The following is a 20208-nucleotide window of genomic DNA, read 5'->3' on the forward strand; positions in this document are numbered from 1 at the left end:
TGGAGGAGGGCCCTGATTCAGAGCGAGCGCTCTGGTCAGAGCATTCGGCTCTGAATCAGGCCCTCAGTGCGGTCAGTGCTACATATTTACACAGGACCGGCGCTAGGCTTCCTGCGCCGGTCCTGTGCTGCACAGCTGAGCCCGTTCCCTCCCCCTGAGCGCTTGCCCAATAGCGCCAGGAGGCGGGCTCAGGCTGTGCATAACACACGCATCGCCGCCAGCGCTGGCTGCGATGCGTGTGTTAAACAGCAGCCAATGAGAGTGACTGCTGCAGCACCCAATGCAAGAGCCGGGCTTCCATCCGGCTCCTGCAGTGGGTAATGGGACAGACGTCATGACATCATGACGCCTCTCCCATAATGCTGAGCGCGCCAGCCCGGGAGGACTGGCGGGCGGCGGCGGGAGCGGTGTCGCGGTCCGGAGCAGCAGCGTGGATATATTTGTATATATTTTTTTGTAAAACCTGTCTGCACTACTGGGGAGGGGGGTGGCTACTACTGGGGGGACCTCTACTGGGGGTGGCTACTACTGGGGGCACCATTACTGGGAGGACCTCTACTGGGGGGGCTACTATTGGGGGCACTTAATCGGGAGGGGGAACCTCTATTGGGGACTACTACTTGGGGGGGACTACTACTGGGGGCATTATAAAAGGGGCCTACTACTAGGGGCACTGCACTGGGGGGAGCACTACTGGGGGCAATAATAGGAAGGACCACTACAGGGGGCACTGGACTGGGGGGATCACTACTGGGGGCCTGCATCAGGGGGACCACTACTGGGGGCACTGCATGGGGGGGAGACTACTGCTGGGGGCACTATGTAAGGGGCATGCTGCTAGGGGCACTGCATTGGGGAAACCACTACAGGGGGCACTAGATAGGGGGGATCACTACTGGGTGCCTGCATAAGGGGGACTACTACTGGGAAAACTGCATGGGGGGGACTACTGCTGGGGGCATTATATAAAGGGCACTGCATGGGGGAGACTACTACTGGGGGCACTATATAAAGGGCTCTGCATAAGGGGATACCACTATTGGACGCACTGCATTGTTGGGACTGCTACTGGGGGCACTGCATAAGGGGGAACACTACATGAGGCACTGCATTTGGGGGGACCACTACTGGGAGCACTGAATAAGGGGAACTAATTGGGGGCTGTATAAGGGGGACCACTACTGGGGATACTGTATAAGGGGCACCACTATGGGCCTGAATAAGAGGGACCACAACTGCATACTGGGGGTACTGTATAAGGGGCACTACTGGGGTTAAGGTGCATATGGATAGGAATGGTCAGCGTGAAAATAAATGGGTGTGTCATGTTGACACGCCCCATTTTTAAGTGACCACGACCATTTTTTTTTTCATGCGCGCCTTCGGTGCACGCACATACCGAGGGGGGGGCACCCTTTTCAAATTTGCCCTGGGCTCCAAATACCCTAGTTACGCCACTGCCGGGAGGTGGGCTCCGATAAAAGCCTGTCCCAGCAAAGAGCTGATGATAACTTACACTATCTATCTGCATCCTGGTTCGGGTCCACCACAGCTAATGCGCATGCGCATAAAAATATATGGAGGGATATCTTCCACAGTCCCTCCATCTTAAACTGAGTACACACAATACAATATATAGGGCCTGATTCAGGTCCGGACGCTAGTGTGCGACTTAAAACAGTTTGAAAACTGCACATGCACAGGACCTGTTCTGTGCATGTGCATAAAGGGTCCTGTGATCTCGCTCTCAAATCCCCCTAAGCCACATCATGATGGACATGTTGCTGCATTTGGGGGTGGTGTCAGGCCAGCGTTCCCAGAAACAGAGGCGTGTCTCCCATTTTTTCCGGGAGTACTGAGGCAAGGGTCTGCATCTGTGGATGCAGATTTCCTTGCCTCACAGGCTGCCAGCCTGAGTAAGCTGAAGCTTACTCAGACTGGCTGGTGCTATGTCACTCTGCACTCGGATCGCTATTGCTGTCAGGAGGCGTCTGCTTCTTATGGATGCCTGTAGCAAGGGCAGTGTCCTAGTGTGGTCACTGGCCCTGCTACTAAGCACCCTCACCTTCCACACCTGGGGAGTGGGGTGCCTTGGGTCGGAGGGAGTCCGGTCATCATGGTAGGATGGGAACCGGAGGAATCCCAGCCCGTCTGCTGGGTCCGGTTGCAGCAGTAGGCAGGGCGGTGGGTCGGGATCGGTTGTGATCCTGCCCACACCCGCTATGATGGTGGAAGGCAACAGTGGGCATGGAGGTATGGTGGACTACCACCGCTGCTCCACGTGTGTAATGGCAGTGGGTCTGAATCTGTAAGGGTTCAGACTCCGCTAATCAGCACACACCAGTTCAAACCTGGAGCCAGCTGTAAGCCAATCAGGGCTTGCGGACCGGCAGCCAGCAGGGGATGGCCGCGGCAAACCAATCACAGGTCCTGCGTCATCACTCCACCCCCTGGCACCGGTTTATATTAGCCGGCACGAGGGAGCAGGAGTAGTCCGGCAGCTGGGAAGGAGGAGTGAAGAGCTTCTGAAGAACGAAGAACAAAGAGTAAAGAAGACACCGGAAGCCCCGGAGGGCAGCGGCCGTTGCAAAAGAGCTTGGACAGGTCGCTGCCTGCCGGATGAAGAGACAGGCTTGGCTCAGCCGAAGATCCCAGGACTGGTAAGTCCCATGCATGCCCCCTAGACCACCAGGGTTCAGGCACTAGGCCCAGGTATGGCCCACAAAGTCAGCGCTAGTCCGTGGGCACTGTAAAGTCGGCGCTAAGCTGTAGGCATTGGTAAAGTTGTTGCTAGGCCATGAGCACTGTAAAGTCGGCGCTAGGCTGTGGACATTGGTAAGGTCAGCACTAGGCCGTGGACATTGGTGAAGTCTGCCCTAGGACCATGGACATTGGTAAAGTCAGCGCTAGGCCGTGGGCATTGGTAAAGTTGGCGCTAGGCGTGGACATTGGTAAAGTCGGCACTAGGCCGTGGGCACTGTAAAGTTGGTGCTATGCCTTGGACACAGATAAGGTCAGCACTAGGCTGTGGACATTGGTGAAGTCTGCGTTAGGCCCTGTGGACATTGGTAAAGTCAGCGCTAGGCCGTGGGCATTGGTAAATTCGGCGCTAGGCGTGGACATTGGTAAAGTCAGCACTAGGCAGTGGGCACTATAAAGTCGGTGCTATGCCGTGGACATTGGTAAAGTCGGCACTAGGCCGTGAGCACTGTAAAGTCGGTAGTAGGCAAAAGGCCCTAAAGGCATCGCTGAAACTAGGTCAGGTAGTCAGGCCCCCATTAAAGGTAGACTGTGCTACACTGTGGCATTTCCCTGCAGTTAGGCCCCATTAAAGGTAGGCTGTTGGTAAGTAGCTGTATCTCCCGCAGTCAGGCCCCCATTAAGGATAGGCTGTTGGTAAGTCACTGTATCCCCCGCTGTCAGGCCCCCATTAAAGGTAGGCTGTGGTAAGGCAAATGTTTTTGCATTGGGTTCTGTGACTGTATTTCGTGTGTTGTCTACAACCATTGCTGTATTGTTGGGGATATGCATTGTTGGAGAATCAAGGTATAGCAGGATAAGGGAGTGCACCACACTTGTCCATTGTTGTTCACCGGGTCAGCTAGAGTTAGGATCTCAGGTGTTAATGGGTAGTTAGGTTACTGTGGGTGGCACACGCTGGTCGGAAAGAGAGGGCAGGATATCGCAGCCGTGGTGTCGGGTTGTTGTTGTGCTCGTTTGCAGGTGCTGAGATCAGGACCACCCGTCCATCAAGGGGACAAGAGTTTATTCGGTGAGAGTAATCTGTGTTTTGTGTGCTGTTTGTGTCGTTTGCCATCCTCCCTTGCCTCCTTCCCCTTTCGGGCATTTTCTTTTGGGTTGCACCCTTGTGCTTGGCACGCAGGTGTAACCAGTCTGAGGCCTAAAGTGCCAATGATGACCATCCACTGATCCCAGTGGATGTCATCCGGACTCAGCGCATGTTTTTCTTGCAGAGCCTGTGAGTGGGACTCCCACGTTACTCTTCGCGTTTGACCGGTGTTCCAGGACCATCGACAGAGGCATAATCGATGGCCTGAAGGTGAGAGTCTTGGAGTCAGGAGGTACGTATCACACCACACCTGCATGGCAGCAGGCATTCACCCCGGGGCCCCCACCTCTCACATGCCTCCTGCAATATTTTAATATTTGCTGGATGATGCGGCCATCTGCACCTGAATCAAGCCCATTGTACAATATATTGTCCCGACGCAGATCAGAATGATATATCAAACACATCATATAGTGTGTACCCCTGAACCGTCGTTAACAACAGTCGTTCATCTAATCTAACAACACATTGTGCAGTGTGTACAGCTCGCGCAATATATCGTTACATCACATCGCACCATTACTGGGTCACACATAGTATAGTCTGTACCCTTCCTGGGGATCCTTATATTTTACGCAGACCAGTGTTTTCAGGGAATTTCCTATTTCAACTTAATAAATATGCCTCATAATCTGGATGGTGTCAATTTTGTTCCCAGGTAAAACAATTTATATTTGTAGGGAAATGTATTTTTTGAATATGTAACAATATTTATATTAAAATCTGTTTTGAAATCTATTTTAATAAATCTAGAATTCTACCCATGATTGCTTTAACATACTGTATGTCAGCATGATGTGTAGCCCTGGAATACACAACTTGCTATGACAGAAATGAATAGATGTTTCATTAGGGTGTTGGTCACATACGCAGCAGAGGGACTTCCTCAACCTGTGACAGTCACACAAGCAGGAGAATTTCTTCCTCCACGCACTGAAATACAGTCACTATCCTACATAACAGAAGCTCTTATTAGTCAGTCAGTACACATTCCGATAGATGGAGCCACATGTACATGTCACTAAAACCAAACAGATCTCCCTCATTCTCTCACCTGACAGAAGCTCTCCCAGTAACCATCTGTTTCTTGATTGTTAATCACAGTAATTGAGAGGTTTGTATCTCTCTTACTGATGCTTCTAAAATGGTCTCTAGGTCAGACATTGCTGTGTACACTATGTACGAGGAATCCCCTCATCTATCCTTCAAAAAATCATTTTCTCTGTCGTCACCTTCTGTGCACTATTACATCTCACTCATACAGCTTTGACTCATAAGTTCCCTGTATACATTCCTCATCCTCTTTATAAACTAACCAAACATCACGCTTGGGTGAGCGTAGTGACTGCTGCACCAATCTGTGGTCTCCACCTTAAGTGCACCCTCCTGTTGCACACACTGATGTATGCGGGCTGTGATCTTCTCTTTTCCATTATCTTCTGTGCTCATTTGATTTAACTCATTTGTTCTCTGTTATATCTCACGTCCCCTCCAGCACCATACCTTACAGCTCTCTGTAGCCTGGGACTTTGTCTATTCATCCTCAATCTCTCCCTCTCCCTATATTCTGGCACTGTCTCAACTGCCTCATCTCATACTGGCAGCTTTCCTATAAAACAAGTGCCTTCCTATGGACACATCCAGACGCAGCCCACTACAGAGCGACAGGCAAATATTTGATGACCCCAAAGCCCCTGCTCTGCTCAGACCAGGATGTCCTGCAACTCCCCCAACCATAATGGGTCTATTTAGAGTTAAAGAAATATCACAAAAAATAGATTTTGGCACCTGAGCGACCAGGACATTACTGCAGTGTTTATTCTGTATGAATCTCACAATGGTTTCATTATTTCCTCTGTTTATAGCCTATGTCAGTTGGTGTCCTTGTTTATATATATTATTTATTTTCCTCGTTTTCTATTTATTTTATGTTTACTACCTAATCTAAAGAGATTCCTCTATTTCTAGAATCCTCTTGTTATCCAATCTGTATGATATTATTGGGCTGTATTTTCCCTATGGTAAATCATCTAAGTCTGCACTTCATGGTCATTTGTAATCACTTTTATTGTTCCTGTATCTTCACCCTCCCTTGTCACTGCTCCAGACAGTCTCAAAGATGTGGAACTGTCAGGGGAGCCATTTCTCTGTCGATTGATCCAGAGTGACTCTATGATCAGATAGCAACAATGTTAATTCAAAAGTGACGGAACTTTATCTGCAGCACCCTCAAACATATGCCTCTTACTTTTCTATTCCTTAAAGTTAACCTTATCTATTTTTCTGTTTTTTCCCTGACTGACTGGCTTTGACTGGCAGTTTAATTTTTTTTATTTCCTAACAGTTTTTTCCTTTCAAGAATCACCTCTCAGCATGTCTTAATATGCGCTCCCCTATTTGCTTTCATTCTCCTGTTCATCAATATTTTTTTTGACCTCCTTCCCTCTGGTTCCTTTCTCCCTCCTGGTCTCTCTCCCTCCCCTCTCTCGCTCTGTTCTGTCAGTATCACCAGACTCCAGCAAACAGTGGCAGAGCTGATCTCAACTCAGCATCCAGCCTGATTCATCCTGGACACATTGCTTTTCCTACATTCCCGTCATACGCTTCCTATCTCTTCATGTAGACACCCTGCCCACCTCTTTCTTCTTCTCTCATATATCCTGTGTATATGATTGTCCACTCTATACTTATCCATTAGCATTGACCTCTCTCTCATGCACTTTACCCTCCATCATCACTTTCCTCTGCCTCTTTACACCATTTGCCTATTTGGCTATCTGCCATTCTCACACTGTCTTATCCTACTCACCTTCTAAATCTCTCTCCTCTGACATTCCCTCTTCTACCTTTCCTTGCCCCCTCCCCCTTAGGCTTTACCTCATGGATATTCTGCAATGGTTTTGTTTTTACCTTGGTGTATTCTGCAGCTTGGTGCCTTGCTGTGGACACCCACAGCCATGTCGTATTCTTGCCCGAATTGGGCACACAGTTCGTCTTGGTGCCCTCTTACCCTTGGCTGGACATACTCAGACAAGAATCCAGAATGTTCTATCCCGCATCAGTCGCAGCAGTTTGCTTCCCTACAACCTGAGTTTGGAGGTGGTCTCTGGAGCCCCAAGGGAGAGGGACCCTGCCTCACTGGCACGGTGGTTGTGCCAAGTGTTAGTAGCCCAGGGGGTGGCTGCAGTGCTGGCATTCCCTCAGTCACAGGAGGAGCTACTACAATTGGAATTCTTGTCAAGTTTTTTGGAAATCCCATTCATCAGTATTCTGGAGCAAGATCAGATCATACCATTGAACACTAAGGTAACTTATCAAACCTAATTTTTCTAAAAGTGCTATCATAGGTGTAAAATAACATGCCTGAGCCCTGTAATGAAAATGAATGCTTAATGTACATATACTATATAATGAAAGGTCCCCTAATAATTTTAGTGTAATCATTTACACTCAATCATACCATGTACCAAATAGTCAATTAAAACCATCAATTAAGATTTGCTTGCATGTCACAGCCACCTCCACATAAATTGCTCAAATCACCTGTTCAGCTCTCAGATCCCTTCTTCAGTATCATGTATTTCTAGTCCGTTTCCACTCATGTTTATTGGACAGTCATTGTACCATCCTCCAGCCAATCATAGTGCACCAACAGTAATAACCTTTACGGCTGCCTTGCAGTAAACGGTCACAGGTGAAGATCTGTCTAGTAGTCAGTACATAGATGTTATTCTACATAATTGTGAATAGCCCAGAGAGTACTACAAACAAATCATTTTAGCAGCACATTTTAGTAATGTAAATCACGTACATACAATAACTTTGTGTGTCATGTGTCCACTGTAGGTTATATAGCTTTATTCTAAGCATGCATGACCATGCCTATATAAATGATCCTATCCATTTGTTAAATGATATGTGGAAACAGAAGTGAATGGTTGAAAATTAGAATTGTAGTTTATGTATTTGTCCTCTAAAGAATTACATATAAATGTTTGCGTTCTTGCAACATGCTGAGCAGTCGGATATACACTCAATGGGCATTTGGGCATATTTATCAAGGGCAAAAAGCCATATTGTTGACTGTAAAAGGTGTTTTCCACAGCGATGAGTCTAAATTTTTGCTACGCTCAATACATTAAAAGGCAGGGCCGCAACTAGGGAGGGGCAAAGGGGGCACGTGACCCCAGAGCCGGACTTGAGGGGGTGCCGGGGAGAGGCTGCTGGGAGGCTAGGTTGCTGCTCTTGTGGGTTTGGAGCCGCATCCCAGCCTTGAGAGGCAATGAGACACCGTCAGTCTGATGTGGTGCCGGTCACAAGCCAATCAGTGCTCGCGGACCGGCAGCCAATCAGCAGAGGCTGCCGGTCCATGAGCTCCAATTGGTTCACGAGCGGCACCACATTACAATGATGGCAGTATGGACAGTTTCCCAACATGTGGCAGCCCCATCCCGCACCACCCCAAGCTCACCCACCGCACAGCCCTGGCAGGTAAGAGAAGGGAGATGGGGCCTTACTGTGGCTTAATGTAAAAGAGGCCTTACTGTGGCATAATGTGTAAGAAGCCTTACTGTGGCATAATGTAAAGGGGGCCTTACTGTGGCATAATGTATAAGGGGCATTAATGTGGCATAATGTGTTATAAGGGACATTACTGTGTGGCATAATGTGTTGTAAGGGACATTACTGTGGCATAATGTGTTATAAGGGTCATTAATGTGTGGCATAATGTGTTATAAGGGGCATTACTGTGTCACAAAACCACACACCCTTTTCGTTATCTATGCTGTATTTTTTTTGGGGGGGGCGCCAAATTATGGCCTTGCCCCGGATGACAAAAATCCTAAAAGGTTACCATGGTTTTCCCTGACAACGGATATCATACGCGTGTCTGTATGAGAAAGTCTATTTATCAAACAATGTGGCGGTACATAATTCTTGTTCTGTTATTGACACCTCAGCCCAAATCTCCTCTATCCGTACTGGCCTAGAGTAGTTAACTTAGAGTAGCCAGGTCAATCCCTGCAGAAATGCACATGCGTAAGAATATGCAGCGGAGTTAAAAGCCCAGATTTGTGCTTGTATTACCACTACTATGAAAAAACAAAAACATTTTTAAAAATATAAAAACATTAAAGTATTCTTCTTTAGAAAAAAAAATATATATAGCCATCCTGAAATGGTAATAACGAAACAAGTATTGTGGCATACGTATACATCAGTGATGCTTGCTAAACAGGCTTCCCCTTTGCCAGTGAAACTTACCGTTTCGGCAAAAAACCTTGATAAATTGTGGCGAAAAGTTGCAGCCGTTTGATTTGTCAGCCCATTTATATCCTCAGATTCCTTTCATTTATTGGTTTGTGCATGCCCTCCTGAATGTTTTACTACATCACATTTTATTCTGTGCTTCTTTGCTTTCAGCCATGTCTGTGTGTACGTGTGTATACATATACTATACTATATGTGCTCTTTATACAATTTTATGCAAAGCACAAAGAAAAACAAAGCTGCGTTGTATCCAGTGTCAACAAAATCAACTTTCTGCCTGATAAAACAAATACTTTTTCTGTGTATCTTGCAGATAAAAGCATTTAAGTTTGCAGCCCATCGTCAAGGGACCCCAATTCTCTGCAAGTTCCTACAATAGCATATATGCATAATACACCATTAAGTTTGTTGTTGCACATTGAAAACCCCATGCAAACATGGGGGCTTGTATCATATCCCCATGCAAAATAGATGGAATTGTCCCTGGTCACTGATTTCCTCACACACTCCAAAACATACTTTTTTTAATTAGTTGCTGACAAAAATTGACCCATTGGTACATGTTATAGGGATTTTAGACTATAAGCTCCTATGGGACAATGACCAATGTCAATTATTAAAAATTATTTGTACAGCATAATGGGCTGGATGCATCAAGCATCGCAATGTGGATGTGATGCATCCCGCCCCCCTCATCGCATGCATACTGGTGGAAATAACGCCAGTATGCATGAATAACAACACCAAGGACAGCTCTCCCGGTAAGAGCTGTCCTTTGCTATGGAAGGACTTCTGGGTTTTTTTGCTTATAAAAGGAAGAATTTCAGTTGCTATCTTTCAGTCTTCTGACTATTATGTCACCACCTAGACCCAGAATTATAGCCAAGGGGCAAGCAGTATGAGCAGCTGACGACGTGCTTCTAAAACCACTGACAGCAATGCAAAATTAGATGAGGTATAAAAAAATATAACTCACCAATATGCCATTTGAAGTATCTACTGCATCTGAAATACCTTAAGTTATTTTATGTTGTCTAAAAATAAACCTAATGCAAATAATGAGTAACCTGTCCAAGGGTTTGGACAGAGACTGAACGGATGACAGGAATAGAAGGCACATTACCCTAGCTGAAGTAAATATCAAGTCCTTTTGTGGATTAGATAGTAGATACTAGTGCACCTGTCTGTACTTTGTAAGGAAAGCCGCCACTCCGCCCATCTCTACTGGGCAATGGTTTGGCAGAGCACATATGAAAATTGAGGTGGATGACACTATCAAAGGGGATTTTGCACTGCACCTCAGTTGGTTTATAAAGAGGACCCACAGAGTCTATTTTATTCCATTTGGAGTTACTGTAGGTCAGTAATTGGTAGTACCCATCAAAATTATTTGAATATGTACATTTCTAATGTTTCAATCTACTAAACTTTCAGCCCATATATGATAATTAATGAAAATGTTATCGATTGCTGTAATGATGTCATTTTCCACATTCCCTTGGCCAAGGTGTTGGAGAATCCAACTTTTATACTAAGAAAAGCAGAGACTCAGACTGCAAAGTTTGAAGTAACTAATCTATGCTTTGGGAGTTTTGTTTTTCATTTTGTAGATTTTTTTTTAATATGAGATATATGCTGCAACTAACCAGAATCTTGTACTTGATACTTTTCAGAATTCCTTCCACCTGCAAATGGATACTCGAAGTTCTGTGGATTCCCTCATGGAAATTTTGAGCAGTGTCTTACAAAATAGTAGCTGGGAGGAACTGATGGTCATCACCTGCCATCCATGGGAAAGCACCAGCATACTTGACTATTTGACTGCAAACACTAGCATTGTGATGCGAGACATCCTCAGCATTCATTCACTTAGTGATTCTGCCGTAGGAACCTACTTGCATCATCATTTTGTGGCCATAAGGGACTCTCAGATTCCCTTGCTTCTTTATGGATGTGATGCTCAGCAATCTTCCTTAGTGTTCCAAGCAACTAGAGACTTTGAGTTGGAACCACATGAGTTTCACTGGATGGTTGGACAACCCCTAAACGTGAAAGTGATGCAGACAGGTGGTATGCCCCCTGGACTGCTGGCTTATGGAGAGGTCAGCCGGCCGAGTTTGGAAAAGTTTATAAGAGATGCAGTTGGACTGGTGACCAGGGCAATAACTAGGGCGGTGCAGATAAGACCGGATCTTGCACTTATTCAGACCATGGTGAATTGCAATGACAAACAGACATTACAAAATGAATCTTCTGGCATGTACCTGTACAGGTAAGATGTTATCTGTACTGGAGGATGGGGTAGCACTGTGCCCGCAGAGGCACTACAAATATTATTCTTTAAGATACAGAATTTAGATTCACCTATATGTCAAATAATTGTGCGCACAAATCTAAAAGCTTTTCCTTAGCATTCCCAATAAAATGATCAGGCCCATAGACTTATTTAAAATAAAATATGGTCATTGAATACATAAAAGTATAGTTTTGTCACTTTCAATTTTGTCTTTTTTTTACTCATGTGCCCTTTCAATGATATCTTTCCTAGTTTTCCATGTCTTACCTAAAACCAGGGCAAGCCTCATCAGTGAGAACCAATATTCTAGGCTGCTACAGAAATATTAAGCATTAATTAATATCTCTATTCATTATAGGTACTTAGCCAATACATCATTCTCTGGCCAAACAGGCCAAGTGTACGTTATGAACAATAATGTGGTCCACACTGATCACCAATACAAGATATGGAGCCTGGTGCGTGACTCTCTAGGAGATCCCACTTGGGTAACTGTCGGGAGCTGGCATGAAGGAAAAATGGAAGTAGAGGAGGGTTTGTGGCAGAGCCGCATACAGCAAAGAGAACAAGTATCAGTGGTGACACCACGTACAAAGCTCAGAGTGGTAACTCTGGTTGAACATCCCTTTGTTTTCACGCGAAACGTGGATGCTGATGGCAGTTGCCCAGCTGGTCAGATGTGTCTGGATCCACGGACAAATAACTCTGCCTTGTTAGATATTCTATTTGAAGAGCTTAATTCACCAAACGGATCTGTGCCACTAGAATACAAAACTTGCTGCTATGGTTACTGCATTGACTTGTTAGAAAAGCTGTCCGAGGATCTCGGATTTGAGTTTGAGCTGTATATTGTTGGAGATGGGAAATATGGTGCACGGAAAGGTGATCGTTGGACAGGACTAGTTGGAGACCTGTTGAGCGGAGCAGCTCACATGGCTGTTACCTCCTTTAGCATAAATTCAGCACGAAGCACTGTTGTAGACTTCACTAGCCCATTCTATTCCACCAGTCTTGGCATCTTGGTGCGCATGCGAGACACTGCCTCCCCAATTGGGGCCTTTATGTGGCCACTACACTGGTCTATGTGGGTGGGTATATTTGTGGCCTTGCACATCACTGCACTATTTCTCACATTCTATGAATGGAAAAGTCCTTTTGGGATGACCCCACATGGACGCAACCGATTGAAGATTTTCTCATACTCTTCTGCCCTCAACCTATGCTATGCCATTCTCTTTGGAAGGACAGTATCAAGTAAAACTCCCAAATGTTGCACAGGCAGAGTTCTCATGAACCTCTGGGCTATTTTCTGCCTACTTGTACTCTCCAGCTACACTGCAAACCTGGCAGCAGTTATGGTGGGAGAGAAGACTTTTGAGGCATTGTCAGGAATCCATGATCCAAAGGTGGGTATGCTCATAACAGTACCTTCACTTATTTTATTTATATTCCCCAACTGATTAGACAATAAAATCAGTTTTTAAAGTTCATAGTTGGGCCTTTTACATACCTACAATAACTAGCCAGTTGTTAGCAAATCACATAAGCTCTGTTGTTGAACTAGTGTATTGCAGAGTGATCCAAGAAAGACAATAAACATAATTACTAACTAAAGGCCTGATTTAGTAAGGATGGCAACTGCCATTACGCATGCAATTGGCTGATTGTTGCAGCCTGCGCAGGCGTATATATCACAGTGCGTGTGTGCGAACACTCCACTGCAATCAGGACTGCGATCACAGTGACTACGCATACCGAAATCGGTATATAATGCCGGTGGCTGAATAGCTGCAAGATAAAATACCGACAGCGGAAGACCGACGTTTCGAAATCCCGATGGGGGGTGGTAAGTACCCTAACCCTCCCCTCTCCCTACCCTAACTCTCCCTTAGTGATGCCAAACCCTAACCTCCCCCCTTAGTGCCTAACCCTAACCTCCCCTCACTGGTGCCTAAACCTAACCACCCCTTCCCGCACCCTAAAACCTAACCCTCCCAGGGGGGTGCCTAACCCTAACCTTCCCACTGGGGGTACCTAACCCTAATGCCTCCTTCCCTAACCTACCTAGCCTAACCCTAACCCTCCCAGGGGGGTGCATAACCCTAATTTCACCCAGGGGTTCTTAAAGCTAACTGTCCCCCCCCCCCACCCCTGTGGCTAGAACCTAAGACACCTGGCTTACCTTTGTTTGGTACGCCGAGTGTCTGGATTTCGACGCCTATCTTTAGTCCCCTGTTGGGCTATTAGCGTAGGGATCCTGACTACATCCCCGCATTTGTAGGTGGTGACCAGGGGTGGTCAGCGAAACACAGGCATGCCAGTGCGTTTGAAAGCCGTTGCAGGGGCGTGTATAAATTATCCACTGTGATGCCATACGCAGCTTGTGTAGTCACTGCATGTGACAAGGTTAGCAATTACTGAGTAAGGTCAGAGCTAGTGCAAGTGTGTGTTAGGCTGCAATGGTACTTGATGCTACCAATGGTTTCGCAATCTTGCTAAGTGTTACGGATGTGTGTAAGGTAGGGTGGGCGTCCTTATGTTGTGCTGCTACGGCATAGCGATCGCAGTGGATTAGCATACTATTGCAGTGAGACTGCGTGCGTATTCGCAGTTGCGATCCGTACTGAATCAGGCCCTAAGTCAGCTTTAACTTACGAATTAGACTGATTTAGTAAAGAGTAAACACAAGTTCTGTTTTTATTTATTATTTAGTGCAGTAATATACTCTTTAATATATTATTATTATAACCATAAGTATGCTGAAAAGGTGTAACAAAGCTTTCCAAATAATTTTAACATAAACTGGGGGTATGGATTAACATAATAAACTGGGTGTATGGGTAACAATCATTCTGCTGTTTTTAATCACCTGATGTGTATATATATTTATATAGTATATAATAATTATTTGTCTGTCCTTACAGCTCCATCATCCTTCTCAGGGCTTCCGCTTTGGCACAGTTTGGGAGAGCAGTGCAGAGCAGTATATTAAAAAAAGTTTCCCTGAAATCCACAACTACATGCGAAGGTTCAGCGTTCCATCCACATCAGATGGAGTCCACATGTTAAAGTGAGGAGGCATTTCAGTGACAGGGTGGGCACAACTGTCAGATCATTTAAAATTATGTTTGGGGTATCCAGGTTTTTATAATACAGGGTTTCTCAGTAATAAACTCTCTAATTACCACCTTGCCTCACCATAGTTAACATTTTTAATACCACTTCCTGAGCAGTTTAAAATTGTATTTTTTAATATGAGTTATGTACAGAACAAGCAAAATGGAAAATACTACTAATTGTTACAAAAACTGAAATACAGGAATTGTACCAGCACGCTGAACAAGAGAAACAATACTGTGCATACATCCATGCATAGAGAATAGGAACAGATACTAATTACACCCAAAATACACAACAAGGGAAGTGGTACTTTGGACCTGATTCAGACTTGGGAATAGAGAGAGATCTCTCTCTCAACTGATCATCTTGGTGAAACCATGCTGCACTGCAGGTGGGGCAGATTTAAAATGTGCAGAGAGATTTAGATTTGGGAGGACTGTTTCCAAACTGACATCTAAATTGTATAGTAATAATAAAGTTGTGCAGTATTTGTGGGCTACATGCAAAAGCAGCCAGTATTTACCTCACATGTAAAAAAAAATATGTATTTACAGTTACACCCCTTGCATTGCAGTATGGTTTGTTCAGGTTCACAGTTGAGAGAGATATCTCACTCTATTCCTATCTCTGAATCAGGCCCTATGTACATTTATATTAGGGGTGTGCACCGGCCACTTTTCGTGTTTTGTGTTTTGGTTTTGGATCTGGATCTTTCTTCGTGTTTTGGATCTGGATTGGTTTTGCCAAAACCACCCTTCCGTGTTTTGGGTTCTGGGTTTTGTGTTTTGGATCTGTATTTTTTTGAAAAAAAGCATAAAAACAGCTAAAATCACAGAATTTGTAGGTTTTTCTGCTCCTATGCTATTATTAACCTCAATAACCTTAATTTCCACTCATTTCCAGTCTATTCTGAACACCTCACACCTCACAATAGTGTTTTTATGTCCAAAAGGTTGCACCGAGGTAGCTGGATGACTATGCTAAGCGACACGAGTGGGCGGCACAAACACGTGACCCATCTAGGAGTGACACTGCAGTGGCAGACAGGATGGCAGTTAGAAAAACTAGGCCCCAAACTGTACATAATGCAAAGAAAAAAAGAGGTGCAAGATGGAATTGTCCTTGGGCCCTCCCACCCACCCTTATGTTGTATAAACAGGACATGCACACTTTAACAAATCAATCATTTCAGCGCCAGGGTCTGCCACACAACTGTGGCTGAAATGATTGGTTCGTTTGGGCCCCCACAAAACAAGCTGGCAATTAATGTGTCCCTGCACAAACTGGCTCTACGGAGGCAAGATGTCATCCTCATCCTCCTCATCCACCGATTCCTCACCCTCTTCAGTGTGTACATCCTCATCCTCACAAAGTATTAACTCGTCCCCACTTGAATCCACCACCACAGGTCCCTCTGTACGTTCTGGAGGCTGGTCTCCCTGGAAGAGCTGATAATTCATTTTGATGAACATCATCTTCTCCACATTCTGTGGAAGCAACCTCCTACGCCTTTCGCTGACAAGGTTCCCGGCTGCACTAAACACTCTTTCGGAGTACACACTGGAGGGGGGGCAACTCAGGTAAAATAGAGCCAGTTTGTACAGGGGCCTCCAAATTGCCTCTTTTTCCTGCCAGTACAGGTATGGACTGTCTGACATGCCTACTTGGATGCTGTCACCGATGTAATCCTCCACCATTCTGTCAATGGTGACAGTATCATATGCAGTGACAGTAGACATGTCAGAAATTGTTGCCAGGTCCTTCAGTCCGGACCAGATGTCCAAACTTGGTCCTGCCTGCCCTGCATCACCGCCAGCGGGTTGCTTAGGATACCTAAGTTTTTTCCTGGCAGCCCCAGTTGCGGGAGAAAATGAAGAAGGAGCCGTTGACGTGTCACGTTCCGCTTCAGCTGACAGTGTGTTCACCAGCAGGTCTTTGCACCTCTGCAGGCTTGTGTCGGCCGGAAAGAGAGACACCACATAGGCTTTAAACCTAGGATCGAGCACGGTGGCCAAAATGTAGTGGTCTGATTTCAACAGATTGACCACCCTGGAATCCTGGCAAAGCGAATGAAGGGCTTCATCCACAAGTCCCACATGCCGAGCGGAATCGCTCCGTCTTAGCTCCTCCTTCACTTTCTCCAGCTGCTTCTGCAAAAGCCTGATGAGGGGAATGACCTGACTCAAGCTGGCAGTGTCTGAACTGACTTCACGTGTGGCAAGTTCGAAGGGCTGAAGAACCTTGCACAACACGGAAATCATTCTCCACTGCGCTTGAGTCAGGTGCATACCCCCTCCTTTGCCTATGTCATAGGTGGATGTATAGGCTTGTATGGCCTTTTGCTGCTCCTCCATCCTCTGAAGCATATAGAGGGTTGAGTTCCACCGCGTCACAACCTCTTGCTTCAGGTGATGGCGGGGCAGGTTCAAGAGTGTTTGCTGGCGCTCCAGTCTTCGGCACGCAGTCGCTGAATGGCGAAAGTGGCCAGAAATTTTTCGGGCCACCCAAAGCGTCTCCTGCACGCCCCTGTCGCTTTTCAGAAAATTCTGCACCACCAAGTTTATTGTGTGAGCAAAACATGGGACGTGCTGGAATTTGCCCAGATGTAATGCCCGCACAATATTGGTGGCGTTGTCAGATATCACAAATCCCCAGGAGAGTCTAAGTGGGGTAAGCCACTGGGCGATGATTTCCCTCAGTTTCTCTAAGAGGTTGTCGGCGGTGTGCCTCTTACTGAAACCGGTGATACACAGCGTAGCCTGCCTTGTAACGAGCTGGCGTTTCTGAGATGCTGCTACTGGTGACGCTGCTGCTGTTGCTGCGTAAGGTGATACATCTACCCAGTGGGCTGTCACAGTCATATAGTCCTTAGTCTGCCCTGTTCCACTTGTCCACATGTCCGTGGTTAAGTGGACATTGTGTACAACGGCATTTTTCAGGACACTGAGGACACTTTTTCTGACGTTTCTGTACAGTCTCGGTATCGCCTGCCTAGTGAAGTGGAATCTAGACGGGATTTGGAACCGGGGACACACTACCTCCATCAATTGTCTAAATCCCACTGCACTAATGGCGGATACCGGACGCACGTCTAACACCAACATAGCAGTCAAGGCCTCAGTTATACGTTTTGCTTCAGGATGACTGCTGTCGTACTTCATCCTCCTCGCTAAGGACTGTTGGAGGGTCAATTGTTTAGTAAAAGTAGTGGTGTTCCTACTTCCTCTCTGGGATGATGAACGACTCCCAGCAGCAGCAGCAACAGCAGCAGCGGCAGCAGTAGGCGTAGCAATGCAGGATCCTCCGGAGGAATCCCGGATAGGAGAGTCAGTCATGCCAGTGATATGGCCTGCAGGACTACTTCCGATCCTGACTAAGGAGGAAATTGACGAGGAGGGAGTTGACGGTGTGGTTTGCAGGCGCTTGGATACAACAGGACAACGGGATTTAGGTGTCCCTGGACTGCTTACGGTCTGAGCCAAAGTTTCTGAACTTGACAGTAACTTTTTATGAACGCGCTGCAGGTGCCGTATAAGGGAGGATGTTCCTAGGTGGTTGACGTCCCTACCCCTACTTATTTCACCTTTACATATGGTACATATGGCAAGACAGTTGTTGTCCGGATTTGGATAGAAATATTGCCAGACCAAAGAGGTGGAATGTTTGGTCTTCTGCCCAGGCATGACCGTGATGGGCTTTTTCATCCCACGGACAACAACTGTCTCCCCCGGAGCCTGATTTAAACAAACCACATCACCATCAGAATCCTCCTCGCCAACTTCCTCCTCAGCGCCAGCTACACCAGTATCCTCATCCTGTTGTACTTCAACAGTGACATCTTCAATTTGCATATCAGCAAGTGGACTGTGGGTGCTCCTTTCAGCACTTGCAGGGGGCGTGCAATGGTGGAAAGAGCCACCTCTTCCCGTCCAGTGCTGGGAAGGTCAGGCATCGCAACCACCACCACACTTGGACTCTCCTTGGGGATTTGTGATATCTTCTTAGAAAGCACAGTTCTTCGCTGTGCTTTTGCCAGCTTAACTCTTTTGATTTTTTTAGTGGGAGGAGTGCTTCCATCGTCATGTGAAGCTGAACCACTAGTCATGAACATACTAGGGATCGACCTTAGCCGTTCCTTGCCACTCCGTGTCGTAAATGGCATATTGGCAAGTTTACGTTTCTCTTCAGCTGATTTAAATGTCTTTTTCAAGGTCATTTTCCTGAACTTTGCCATTTGGGATTGTATGTGCCCTCTACTATGACATTGGGCATCGGCCTTGGCAGACGACGTTGATGGCATGTTATCGTCTATGTCATGACTAGTGGCAGCAGCTTCAGCACTAGGAGGAAGTGGTTCTTGATCTTTCTCTATTTTATTTTTATCGGAGAAAGTTTGGTCCTCCATTTATGTTATATCGATTTGATATATACGTGCGGCTAAACACAGAAAATAATTTTTTTTTTGGTTTGGACTGGAGTGTACTTTGTGGGTTACAGCACCCTTTAACGGTCAAGCCAGCCGGCCCTTTACTTATGACACAGGCGCACTCTTGGCACTACTTTGTTGATGCACGTGCGGCTACTGCGCACACAATTCACAAACACAGAAAATAATTTTTTTTTGGTTTGGACTGGAGTGTACTTTGGGGGTTACAGCACCCTTTAACGGTCAAGCCAGCCGGCCCTTTACTTATGACACAGGCGCACGCTTGGCACTACTTTGTTGATGCACGTGCGGCTACTGCGCACACAATTCACAAACACAGAAAATAATTTTTTTTTGGTTTGGACTGGAGTGTACTTTGGGGGGTTACAGCACCCTTTAACGGTCAAGCCAGCCGGCCCTTTACTTATGACACAGGCGCACGCTTGGCACTACTTTGTTGATGCACGTGCGGCTACTGCGCACACAATTCACAAACACAGAAAATAATTTTTTTTTGGTTTGGACTGGAGTGTACTTTCGGGGGTTACAGCACCCTTTAACGGTCAAGCCAGCCGGCCCTTTACTTATGACACAGGCGCACGCTTGGCACTACTTTGTTGATGCACGTGCGGCTACTGCGCACACAATTCACAAACACAGAAAATAATTTTTTTTTAGGTTTGGACTGGAGTGTACTTTCGGGGGTTACAGCACCCTTAACGGTCAAGCCAGCCGGCCCTTTACTTATGACACAGGCGCACGCTTGGCACTACTTTGTTGATGCACGTGCGGCTACTGCGCACACAATTCACAAACACAGAAAATAATTTTTTTTTTGGTTTGGACTGGAGTGTACTTTCGGGGGTTACAGCACCCTTAACGGTCAAGCCAGCCGGCCCTTTACTTATGACACAGGCGCACGCTTGGCACTACTTTGTTGATGCACGTGCGGCTACTGCGCACACAATTCACAAACACAGAAAATAATTTTTTTTTGGTTTGGACTGGAGTGTACTTTCAGGGGTTACAGCACCCTTTAACGGTCAAGCCAGCCGGCCCTTTACTTATGACACAGGCGCACGCTTGGCACTACTTTGTTGATGCACGTGCGGCTACTGCGCACACAATTCACAAACACAGAAAATAATTTTTTTTTAGGTTTGGACTGGAGTGTACTTTCAGGGGTTACAGCACCCTTAACGGTCAAGCCAGCCGGCCCTTTACTTATGACACAGGCGCACGCTT

At 46.2% G+C, this 20208-nt stretch overlaps 1 protein-coding gene across 1 annotated transcript in view; it reads left to right on the forward strand.

Annotated features, from left to right (window-relative positions):
- The first annotated feature begins 6730 nt into the window (after nucleotides 1-6730).
- GRIN3B (glutamate ionotropic receptor NMDA type subunit 3B) overlaps nucleotides 6731-20208 on the forward strand; it is a 46652-nt gene continuing 33174 nt past the window's right edge. The window contains exons 1-4 of the mRNA XM_088460307.1: nucleotides 6731-7156; nucleotides 10795-11393; nucleotides 11776-12823; nucleotides 14342-14487. Of these exons, the coding sequence (XP_088316433.1) occupies nucleotides 6731-7156; nucleotides 10795-11393; nucleotides 11776-12823; nucleotides 14342-14487 (2219 nt within the window). The remainder of the gene's footprint in view (nucleotides 7157-10794; nucleotides 11394-11775; nucleotides 12824-14341; nucleotides 14488-20208) is intronic.

The sequence above is a fragment of the Taudactylus pleione genome, unplaced genomic scaffold, assembly GCF_031769625.1.
Source record: "Taudactylus pleione unplaced genomic scaffold, aTauple2 ptg000044l, whole genome shotgun sequence".
Lineage (NCBI taxonomy): Eukaryota > Metazoa > Chordata > Amphibia > Anura > Myobatrachidae > Taudactylus > Taudactylus pleione.